This window comes from Hypomesus transpacificus, chromosome 11, assembly GCF_021917145.1.
Source record: "Hypomesus transpacificus isolate Combined female chromosome 11, fHypTra1, whole genome shotgun sequence".
Lineage (NCBI taxonomy): Eukaryota > Metazoa > Chordata > Actinopteri > Osmeriformes > Osmeridae > Hypomesus > Hypomesus transpacificus.
Window position 1 is genome coordinate 14,689,810 of NC_061070.1, and position 12,409 is coordinate 14,702,218.

General features: G+C 48.9%; 1 protein-coding gene across 1 annotated transcript in view; it reads left to right on the forward strand.

The window, feature by feature from the left end:
• galnt2 (UDP-N-acetyl-alpha-D-galactosamine:polypeptide N-acetylgalactosaminyltransferase 2) overlaps positions 1 to 12,409 on the forward strand; it is a 33,569-nt gene that overhangs the window by 14,346 nt on the left and 6,814 nt on the right. The window contains exons 2-7 of the mRNA XM_047028726.1: positions 4,472 to 4,562; positions 6,622 to 6,775; positions 10,040 to 10,138; positions 10,471 to 10,538; positions 10,695 to 10,760; positions 11,732 to 11,853. Coding sequence (XP_046884682.1) covers positions 4,472 to 4,562; positions 6,622 to 6,775; positions 10,040 to 10,138; positions 10,471 to 10,538; positions 10,695 to 10,760; positions 11,732 to 11,853 — 600 coding nt within the window. The remainder of the gene's footprint in view (positions 1 to 4,471; positions 4,563 to 6,621; positions 6,776 to 10,039; positions 10,139 to 10,470; positions 10,539 to 10,694; positions 10,761 to 11,731; positions 11,854 to 12,409) is intronic.

Sequence of the window (12,409 nt, forward strand, 5' to 3'; positions counted from 1 at the left end):
GAAGAAGGACCCGATTATCCCGGGGAAACGGAAAAACATCACTGATGCTACATTCATAACAAACCCCCCCTTTTTTCAAAGGAATCTTTCATTAACAGCTACTCTCTGCCCTGGGTGGGGCTTTAGGCTCAGAAAAGATTGAGGACCATTCTGTGTGGCCCTGTGATTAAAAACAGGCTTACCCCTTGAACTCTCACTGTAGTCAGGATGCTTGACTGCTATTCGGTGCGCAGCAGGTGCAAGGTACCTAGTCACACGTCCTTTATGACGAAACAGCAGTCTCATGAGTGTCAGCTATCATGCTGTATACTTTAATGCGAATACTCTAATACTAATGATCTAATACATTTTAATAATAACCTTTACCACTGTATCTCATTTATGTAATTTCACTCTTTAGATTAGATATTTGGGTCATAAGGTTCCGTCGCAACAAAAGTTTCTTTCCTTGCAATATAAACATCAAATGTATGGGTTTGTGTTACTTTGGTCAGTGTTTGAGGGGGGTCGGGGGGGGGGGGGGGGGTGGGGGTCATCACGTCAATGACAATGTCGCAGCAGAGTCTCAATGATTGGACAGAGCAGGGTGAAGCCACTTAGTGACAGGCGGTTAAGAGTGGGTGTCAGACACAAGTGTTGTGGACACGACCCTCCAACAAATACTGAAACAAAACGCACATCAAGCGCCACTTCACACAGGAATGTCATGATTAGTCATGACATGGTTCTGGATTTCAGTCTGTCATGGCATGTCTGTTCCAGGCCGCGCATGCATTACCTTCTGGTTCTTAGCCTTTCGTAACCTCAGCTCTCGCGTCAGGTTTGCCCACAAGGACAGAAGGCTGTCATCCTCACTAGATGTCTGTACAAGATTGTGTGTGAGAGGTATGCTGTGTGTGTGTGTGTGTGTGTGTCCGTCTGTGTGAGGACTGTGCATGCCTGCTCATGCTTGCTCAACTGTAAGCCGTGAGCAAATGCTCAACTGGAAGTCAAATGTAAATGTGTGTGTGTTTCAGGTTGGCCCTTAAGTGTAAATGAAGGCGGACTGTAAGCCTGGTGTTAATCTGTAAGCAAGATTGACGCCAAGAAGATTACCCTGGCTTTTTCATTTAGCCTGGGTTTGGCCTGTGCCAGGACAACTTAATTGACAAAATCATCTTTAAGTATCCTCTCCGCTCTGACTGACCCAGATGTTTGGATCTTTCCTGAGACGAAGGACATGGCGCGCACACACACACACACACACACACACACACAGCACACACACTGACTTGCCAAAAATCCAGAAAGTACTGTGTGTAACGTTTTGCCAAGCATTTAAAAACACTTCTTACACCAACATAACAACAACCGTTATTTTCGTTTCATGACGTCTATTGGACGGTGTGTTTCTTTGGAACTACAGGCATGGTACACATACAGAGTGTGGACCAGGTGTTGTTAATTAGAGTTTCTCTCCAGCTCCAACTGCCTCACACAGCGGCAGCAGGCCTACAGGACCCCCCTCCACCTCCCTCTCCCCTCTCTCTCCTTACCATCACAGGGACTTTCAGCCAGAGGATGAGTGCATCTGCAAGCAGGCAGTCTGTGTGTAGCAAGACACATTGGCCATGCTTGGCTGGATATACCATGCCTACTAGTCAGATGAGGCCACAAGTCAGTGTTTAAGGTTGTGTCTTCTAGAGTTAAATCAACTGTTAGCAGAGTTGCGGTTATTCACAGTCTAAGGACTGAGATGAAAACAGCACTCTGATCACCCTCTGCTTATCTGGCAGTACCCATCTAATCAGCTGTCCTGCCGGACACCCTTGGCTGTAATTGGCTGAGAACTGAAGCAGTTGGGATGAATGCACCAATGGGGAAACCTATTGCGTTGCCTTAATAGTGTCAGACACTGACAGTTGAATGAATCACGGATTGGTTTTAAAGCATAAGATAGGGAGTCATTTAGTTAATCACACAGAGAAGGGAGGGGCAGAGTGTTCTGTTGGCCAACAGTGCACAGAATGACCCTGTTTTACCCTGGGTGTGAGGGGTGAGTCAGGAGGGTTTGAATCATGGTCCTGAGGGAGAGGGAGTGAGACAGAGGTGTGTGTGAGTGTGTGTGTGTGTGTACGTGTGAGTGTGAGTGTGAGTGTGTGTGTGTGTACTCAGTCATCTGTCATGCAGCTTGGCAGACCCAGAAATGAGGGGCAACAAGACTGACACAGCAGAAATAGACAAGATACAAGGGAAGTCAAATACAGGGAAGGCCGAACATTTGTTAAATCTTTCATGAACCTAACCACATTTTTAGTTTCCATCTTCTCTCCTATGTGTCTCTTATGTGTAAAACTGAAATATTTTGCGCTTTTTTGGTATTTGGTTTAATCTATGACTGTAAATACGTGGTTTCATTTATGCTTTTGGAGATAACCTTTATTATGTCCTCTTGGCTAGAAGACAGGGAGAAAGTCAGATTATTAAGTGAGAGGGATGGCTGTCTGGGATAAGTAAGTTGAGTAGAGGTAGTTTGTAACCAATTATAAGATATTGTTCAGATGCTTGCCTTTCCATGCTGAACATCACCTTTTAGAGGAGTTTACCTCATCTACATTATTTATATTCACATGTTGTATAGTCCAGAATTATTAACAGGGTTATCAACACACCACTGTTCCCGTTTAAATAAACGTTTTGTCTGGGCTGAAAGCGCACCCCTGCTTTTCCCTGATTCTAGCTGACGTATGATAACTGTGAGCTCCACACAGGATGTGACACGGTGGTGGGAGACCAGAGAGCTGGTCCTTTCTGAGGCTGTTAGGGCTGCACCAGCTGGGCAGAGACAGGCTGTGTCTGGAAGGTGGCAGGCAGAGGGTTAGTTAGAGTGGGCGTCTGTCTGGCTGTGTCTCCTGTCTGTCTGGTTGTGTCTCCTGTCTGTCTGTCTGGCTGGGTCTCCAGTCTGTCTGTCTGGCTGCGTCTCCTGTCTGTCTGTCTGTCTGTCTGTCTGTCTGTCTGTGTCTCCAGTCTGTCTGTCTGGTTGTGTCTCCTGTCTGTCTGTCTGTCTGTCTGTGTCTCCAGTCTGTCTGTCTGGCTGCGTCTCCTGTCTGTCTGTCTGTCTGTCTGTCTGTGTCTCCAGTCTGTCCGTCTGGTTGTGTCTCCAGTCTGTCTGTCTGGTTGTGTCTCCTGTCTGTCTGTCTGTCTGTCTGTGTCTCCAGTCTGTCTGTCTGGTTGTGTCTCCTGTCTGTCTGTCTGTCTGTCTGTCTGTCAGTTTGTCTGCATGCCATTTGTCTCTCAGCCTTTTAGTCCTTCTCGATAAATAAGCCCTTCTGTCTCTGCTGTCTGTCTGTCTGCCTGCTAGTCCATCTGTCTGTCCATCTGCAGTACCACCCAAGTGTGGTTTCTTCTTCTTCCATTTCCGGCTTATCTTGGCTACAAGCCCCCACTGTGAGTTGCTACCATGCTGTGTGGCGTCGCATGCTTCCACCAGCGTAGTTCCGTTAGGCTCCCCCCCCCCCCCCCCCCCCTCCTCCCCACATCACCTGCCTCTGTCACCACAGCAACATTTCCCAGGATGCCAACTGATGGTAGGCAGGCCAGTGGAGAACACGTGGGTGCGATGCCGATGCCTGGCACAGCCAGGGCAAGCCTGGTGCAGTGTGGGTAATTTGTGCTGGGTTATTTCCTGATGACGTTCTGCCCTAGAGTTAGCCTCTGTCCCTCTGGCAGGGAAGGCTCACGGACAGTTGAATCACTTTGTTTCTCAATAGGGACTGATGGGGTACCACAGGATTAGTCTCTCTAATCAGCGTCTGTGAACTTGTGATCCAGCTAGCACCAGGCGTTTCTGAAAACGATGTTAGGAAAGCTGCCTTTTACCTTGTCAACTTGATCCGTATGTATTTCTTTTATGTTTTGCGAGATTTACAGAGCATTACATCATAAAACACATGTACATCCACACAGTCACACACATTCAAGCACACACACACCAACACACACATACTGAAGTTATTAGAGTGTGGCAGAGAGTGTGCAGTTGAATAAAACATGCTGGTCGCTTCATCCTTCAGATGTGGTTTTGATCAGGAACAGGGGGAGCAGAAGAAAGGAGGCTGGGAGGATTGGCATCTTCAACATTCTACAATATCAGTGGAAGAGCTCCGTGCTGTCCTGGTGTCTTGGCCTTTGTTTCCTCTGGGGTGAACATTGGGAGTACGGACACACAGACATGTTTCCAAGCATTCACAATGGCGGGGTCAACCTTGAACAAACAAAGTGATAGCAGCAAGCTAAGAAAAAGCTGACTGTGGAGTAAAAGACGACGTCGATAAGAACAGAGTTACATTGTGCGTGTGCATATTTTCGAATGACAGTGATTCGCAGGTGCGACATGTCACTCAACGTGTGTGTGTGTGTTCTAGACATGTCTCTTTGTGTTTCAGGATGACTAGAGTGTGTGTTACAGTAGACATGTTTCTTCGTGTTTCAGGATGACTGGAGTGCAAGTGACTCGTCGAGTAAACACCAAGCCCTCAGCAACGCTGACGACAAAACCCACAGTCTGGAGACGCTGGCACCAGGTGAGGCTGCGCTACATCAACTACCTCCTTACCATACATCCCATTGAAGAGAAGTTGTTGAATAGATACAATACATTACACTCTACTAACCTGGTTTTGGAAGCGATTGATGGTAATATGTACATGCAAATGTGTTGAAAATCTACATGAATCAAATGTTTCACTTGATATAGATGAAATGAGCCCACAAGGGCAGATGCAATTTACAAAAAAATTATAGAAAGAGATTCTATGAGAAGCTGGAGAATGCATCAGGGTGTTGAAACTGTTGGATTGTCGCTCTCGGGGGGACCAATCACTGGAACAGGCCCCCCTCTGTCGCCTTCGAACCAATCAGAGAACTCCTGGAATCAAGTAAAGTGCAAACTGAGTTCTACGGCTGCTTCAAATATGCCTCAGATAGAAGAGTTTGCCAGTTCCTCCAAAGTTCCTCTCTTGCATCTACAAGGGGTGGGGTGTGCGTATAAATCTGTGTTTATGTGTGGGATTGTGTGTGTGTGTGTATTTGAGTCCACTTGTAAAAATGTGTGCGTGCACATACGTGTGCACTTGGCGTATTTTTATCATCATTAAGTGTGACACATTCTCTCCTCGTTGAAGTAGGCCCGAAGGAGCTGTTCCAGTTAGGCGTACACGGTAAACATGATGGAATTCTGTCAAGGTGTGGAAAAAAGAACCCTGTCTGGCCTCTCTGTGTCCTAGCAAAAAGATCAACCGTAGGAAGTAGAATAGAGATAGATTAGAATAGATTAGAAGGCCCCCGGAGAGCCTCAGTCTCAGGCAATTATCAACATTCAATTGTGTCCATTTCTACAGCCCGTTTAATGTTTGCAGTATTTAGGTCGATCGACGGAACCATCAAGTTTGAGCAAAACAAAGGAATTGATGCGGGGCCACCACTGTAATTAGCCCTTCCTCTCACAGATGTTTGGATGCACAGTGACTGGAGGAGAGGAGAGAGAGAGGGAGTACAGTGTGATTGGAGCATGATAGATGTGGATGTAAATGTGCTTTGTACAGGCTGAGCACTAACACATCTCACCAACTCTAACTACACTCCCAAGTCACAGAGTTCAGAGTCAGTTAGTGCTGCAATAAGCAAACAATCAGCCCTTTTGTTACAAGACAATAGCCTTTGGAACAGATTCTCCCAAATTCAGCAGTTGCGTTTTAAGTGGACGGGAGAGAAATTGCTCTTTCTGAGAGGAATAGCTGCAGTGCTGGTGAAGGAAAGAGCTGCACACAGTGCCTGCTGAAAGACGTGCTGCTGCCTCTCCTTGCCTCCTCTGGGGGGCCGGGGGGGGGGGGGGGGGGCATGGGCAGGGGGTCCACCCATTTATGGTCATGCTGCTGGACTCACCTGGGGCCTTATCATGGCCATGTTCTCACCTGTCTCTACCTGCAAGTACCGGAGCCGACATGTCATACACACACATGCAGTCTCTCACATACGCATGCATACTCATACACACACACACACACACTCAGACTTGTGTAAAAGTGTGAGTGTGCTATTAGGATTCCAGAGACAGCGACACAGCTCCAGTAGATTAACAGCCTATAGCAGGTCTCCACCTGTGCTCTCGCCTTCACTGACAGATAATACAATCGAACACTGCCACATGTCTAACAGAGCTCATTAGCATAGCAGCACATCATTAAGCCGGGACGTTGTCTTTTTTTGTGTGTCTGTGTTTGTCTGTGTGTGCATGTGACACAGTGAAGGCCACAGGCATGATTTTATAGCCTTTTGCCATGTTGAAATTAGACATGACAGTTTTGTTGTATTTAGCGCATTAATCTAACTATACAGACGGGTGTAAATGTGTGTAATTGGCATAATGTAGCAGACTGGAGGCTTGCCTTACAGCTTGCTGAAAGTCTCCATTCATCTTTGTGGAATTTGGAAATGAGACACTTTGAGCATAAGAACCCAACCAGCTGTTCTCAAGAGTGAATGAGAGGGAGAGAAGTGACATGGAGAGATTTTTTTTCCTCTCAATTTCTTTCTTCTCCTGGCACATAAAGCTCTTTCTCATCTGCATGTGTGTTTGCACAGGCAAGGTGCGGTGGCAGGACTTTGACCAGGACCTGTACGTGGGGGCGACGGTGGTACGGCCAGGCCAGGACCCCTACGCCCGGAACAAGTTCAACCAGGTGGAGAGCGACAAGCTCCACATGGACCGCGGCGTGCCCGACACGCGACATGACCAGTACGTTGACCTCATTTCCTGTTCCGTCTCAGAGCTGTTACTTCACAATGGGAAAGGAACTGATACGGCAGTCCCTGAACATGTACTGTGCTCAAACGAATCACTTTGTTTTGTTTGGGATTGGCCCAGTCAGCATAACGCCATCAAGCCAGGGTGCCTACTCTTGATTTACGGTCGTACTTTTATTCCTTTGTTCACTGCTGCCTCTTTTCTTCTCTCTGCTTTTGTCGTCAAGGAAAATCCTCCTTTTTCAGTGTGATTTGTACACACAACCTTAATACTGTATATGGCAAAAAACATGGATTCCTATAGATTGGCATTGATTATTTTTATGGCCTGTTGTAACTGAAGGCCCCTTGTGTAGGAGGTGGACTAGATCTTCCCTGTCACCTTAACATGTTTATCACTCCCCGGTTAGAGAACAGCTAAGTAGGAGATTTGCCAGGCTTCTCCGACAACTTTGTAATTTCCCTCAGGTCTAGATATCATCAAATGCACGAGCAGCTAGCCTGCCACAGAGCTTTAACTGGACGGGTGTCAGTATTCACCCTCTGTGTGTGCATACGGGAGTGGAGTGTTTCCAGGTGTAGGTGACGTCAGGAGCGCTCTAGGCCCACTGGGTCACAGCCACCTGGGGGCTTCCTGTGTCCTGTCATCTCACCCCAGAACGAGCCGGGACACGCCTTATCTCAAAAGCTTGAGACTGTGGGCTCTCTGAGGTCATAGAACCATCGGTGCTATACTGCTGCTGCTCTCAGATACACCGTCTGAGCTAGAGGGGGGTGGGGGGGTGGGGGGCATGGTGATGTGTCAGAAGTACGCTATCGATGAGGAGGGCTGTGGGGAGGGAGGGGGGGGGGGGCACATGGGATTTACTGGAATAGTTAGTGGGAATGATAATGAGAGAAGGAGAGTGGGGGGGGCTGATCGACTTTATTCTTTTCCTCTTTCTTCCTCTCTTTCTGCCTCAGGGATGGATGATAATGAGGAGGGTGGAAGTAGGAGAACGGACTATCTGCTCTCTCGACATCCTGATCAATACTCCCTGTCCTCGCCTCTTCTTTCCTCACCTCTCCTTTCCTCACCTCTCCTCTGTTGACTGAAAGATTTGCCTATATGCTCTCCTGGTCTAGGTCCTAGTCTAATGTGTGAACATACTGTGGTGTGGACCAGCAGACTTGACTGCAGTATAGAACTGTGTGACTAGTGTACTGTACTATGACTCATAGATCACAGCCGCCTGCTGTCAGAGTGCTCCTGAGCTGAGCACAGCTATTTTAGGGTCCTCTAGAACACGAAAGGTATTACATTAAGCTGTGTGGACTTTTATGGTACAGTTCAGATTTATAGAAAAGATTGTGTTTTCAAAGGTGAACGGAAAAAAGTGTGCTCTCGAGTGAGTAGAATGATTTTTTTTTTCTTTGGGAGCAGAATGTTTGTTACAATAGAATGTTTAACTTTCTTCCTGGCTGTAGATGGAAGAACAGTCTATATGTCAGTCCTGAGGTATCGTGGTGATGGAGGGATGGAGGGGGTCTCAACAAACACAGCAGTCTCTCTCTCTCTCTCTCTCTCTCTCTCTCTCTCTCTCTCTCTCTCTCTCTCTCTCTCTCTCTCTCTCTCTCTCTCTCTCTCTCTCTCTCTGTCTGTCTGTCTCTCAGTATCCCCCCCCTCCCCCCTCTCGGTCTCCCCTCTCAAACTGTCAGAGTTCCCATGATTAGGATCTCCAGGGTTGTGTGATCTCACTCCCTCTCCACACAGGGCCTCTATGGAGCAGCCTTCTCTAAACACACTTTCTCTAAGATGATTATAGTTGGCCCTTCGACTGCAGGGTCTTGTTAACATGTGCTAGTACTTCACACTGTTAACCATGTGTCATGAAGTAAGTATGTTCACCCTGGCAAGAACACTGACCATGGGACCTACCAGGTCTCCACTGTCCCTCAAATGAACTACATTGTGTGTACACACACACACACACACACACACACACACACACAATCTCAGCAGGTTCTACTGGTCTCTCTCTGGAGACGAGAAGGACTCGCTCTGATAATTCTACGCCATGGGGACGTGATGATGAACATGTTCACAGTGAATGTTTGTTTACGTGAAACTGTGTGAGTACAGTGGCACACTCATACCCCAAACCCACACACACTACCCCCACCTCCATCCCTGGGCATCCAGTCATGCTGGCTCTCTCTGTCTCAGTCTCACGGTGTTAGCGCCACATGAGAGAGAGAGAGGGGAGTGCACAGCGTGAAGAATTTGCATGCATAACATGACAGTAGAATACATTTGCAGGTCTTTATTCCTAGGCCAGCGTGAGATGTCTGCAGAGAGACACAGGAGGTCATTGACATTCACAGATTTACTCTTTAACCATCAGTCACCCTGCAGCAGCCGGGCTGGATTAAAGCCCCGCTGACTGCTGTTCCTGACCCTGTCACGGCTACATGGGAAGCTGGGTGGCCATGACGGCTCTGCCAGGAAGTGTCTCTGTGTACTGGCTATGGGGTTGTTGACCCGGGAGGGCCTCAGTTGCTGCTGCTTTTCTGGAGCAACCTCAGATGCATATTTGATGAGGCAGGGTTGAGCAGGTCACATTGTCAACCTCAGCACGTTAGACAGTTAGAGGACATAAAGTGGGCTACATCCAGCTCCTGTTCTCTAATGCTGCTATTATTGATACACCTACGTCTGTTCTACGTCTGTTCTACATCTGTTCTGTGTGATCTCTACCTGTCCTGTCGACCTCCTTGTTCGAACACTTCCTCCTCTCCTCTCCTCTCCTCTCCTCCATCTCTCCTCCTCTACTCTCTTCCTCCTCTCCTCTCCTCCATCTCTCCTCCTCTACTCTCCTCCTCCTCTCCTCTCCTCTCCTCCACCTCTCCTCCTCTACTCTCCTCTCCAGTGCTCTTGGATTGCTTGGTGTTCTATAGAGTATAAGGTCATATCTGTCACACACACACGCACAAGTCAATCTCTGTCATGTATTCAGACCTTAGGGAGGAATGTGGAATCAGGGAATGGGGTCTGTCAATCTCAGCTGCTCTAGGGCGTATATGGGAACGTGCTTGTGCAAGTCCGCACTTTCTTTGTCATGTCTCGCGAGATCTCCACCACAAGGAGCAAAGGATACGGAGCGTTTCTACTCTGTCATCGACACTGTGTGTGTTCATGTGCCTTCAGACGTTCTCTTGGTATGTTGGCCAGGCTGCATGTTTCCGTGCATTGACGTGCCTGTGTCTACCTGTGCAGCTGCAAACATAAACAGTGGAAGACGGAGCTGCCGTCGTCTAGTGTCGTCATCACCTTCCACAACGAGGCGCGCTCCGCCCTGCTGCGCACCGTGGTCAGGTGAGACCACGCCCCGCCCTCGCACCCTGCCACAGCACCACACACACACACAGCACGACACACACACACACAGCACCACACACACACACAGCACCACACACACACACAGCACCACACACACACACAGCACCACACACACACACACAGCACCACACACACACACAGCACCACACACACACACAGCACCACACACACACACACAGCACCACACACACACACAGCACGACACACACACACACAGCACGACACACACACACAGCACGACACACACACAGCACGACACAGACACAGGTGGTCTCACCCCACCCGTCTGTCTTTCCCTCCTCCCCCAGCGTCTTGAAGAAGAGCCCCGCCCACCTGGTGAAGGAGATCATCCTGGTGGACGACTATAGTGACAACGGTGAGTGGAGGAGGAGAGGGAGGGGGAGGGCGGAGGACAAGGAGCTGGAAGGCTAGCAGGTGGAGGGGGGGGAGGGGGAGGAGGGATAAGAGAGTGGTTGGAGAGAGGAGGAGGACAGTTGGGATGACGATGCTGCTGCTTGGTTTTGTGTGGCAGCTGAGGACGGGGCCTTGCTGGGGAAGATCGAGAAGATCCGGGTCCTCCGCAACGACCGGCGGGAAGGTAAGTGGAGGAGGAAGCAGGCGGGATGACCCCGTCACGGGTCACACCTAGCCCTCTGCACGGTCAGGAAGGCACTCGCATCTCCTCACTCTGACTGGCTAAACTAGAAAAGAGTTTGGAGCCGGTTCATAGTGAGCCACATACACACACAGCTGGTTTTACAGAACAGCAGAAATGTAAATTGGAACCCAGGAAGGGAGTTTGTAAGCAGCCAAATAACGAGCTGTGCTATTTCGGGAAGGTTGTCTGCACAACAGGGAGGTAGCAGGCTATAGGAGTGTGTTTGTTAGGTCCATATCTGTGGGTGCTGATGTCATTTACAGCTACCGACAAGCATCCACTGCTCCTGTTAATCATCCTGGTGCTCATTAAACACTACAACAGCAAAGCCCACCTCGACACAGTCAGTTGGCATTCTCATTAAACTCTGACACAGAAGGGCAGGTTCAAATAGACAAGCCAATTACTTTTATTTTATCCCTAAATGCCTAGAGTATACACTGTGTGTACATCAGAAATGGCGGCACAGGTTTACGTCCTCAACGTGTGTTTATATGTGTAATTACATGCTGTCTGTTATTTCCGTGTAAGACATATACATGAGCTCAGGTCGATTAGTAACGCTTGACAGTGGCTGCTTTTCCAGCCTGGTGTTCCTGTGACCTTACTGAGACCTTACTGAGACTTTACTGAGACCTTACTGTGACCTTACTGAGACCTTACTGTGACCTTACTGAGACCTTACTGAGACCTTACTGAGACCTTACTGAGACCTTACTGTGACCTTACTGTGACCTTACTGAGACCTTACTGAGACCTTACTGTGACCTTACTGAGACCTTACTGATGGGGACCAGGCGAGTGGCCAGACTAGAACCACACTAGAACGTCTCTCACAGCTCCTGGTCCATTCCTGGTCTTCCTACAGTAGCTGTTGTGTTCCTCACAAGCTCCATGTGTGCTGTTCCCAGGTCTGATGAGGTCCAGGGTCCGAGGGGCCGATGCTGCTACTGCCTCTGTCCTCACCTTCCTGGACAGCCACTGCGAGTGTAACGAACACTGGCTAGAGCCCTTGCTGGAGAGGGTGGCTGAGGTACACACACACACACACACACACACACAGAGACACACACATACACACACACACAGACACAGAGGCAGGGAAAGATGATGTGGCATACAGAGGACTAGGCACAGGTGGGGCAGCACGACACCAGGACACACATCCTGCTTGGCCCCTCGCCAACCCACACAGACACACACACACACGCACACAACAATGTCACCTAGACTAACCTGCTCAAACACTCCCACACTGACGAGCACAAACGCACACGTCAGCGCAAGAACACAGAGCCAAGCACACACACACACACGCACTTTGCAAACAAACAAGCCCTGTCCTTCTGATCTTTCCTTTGTTTGTCCAGAGAAAGGCCTCCGTTCCTCCTGTTTACTGCAGCCTGTCTGCACCGTGTTTAGGAAACACAAACACACATTAGTCGAGGTGCCCACCCCCCCCACCCCTACTCTGGTACCCCTGACCCACCCGGCAACACCTCATCAGAACACCCAGTCCCTGTTCAGCACCACCAGTGGGCCAATCAGAACCCTGGGAAATAATCCCGACATTATGTCATCCGTCTGTT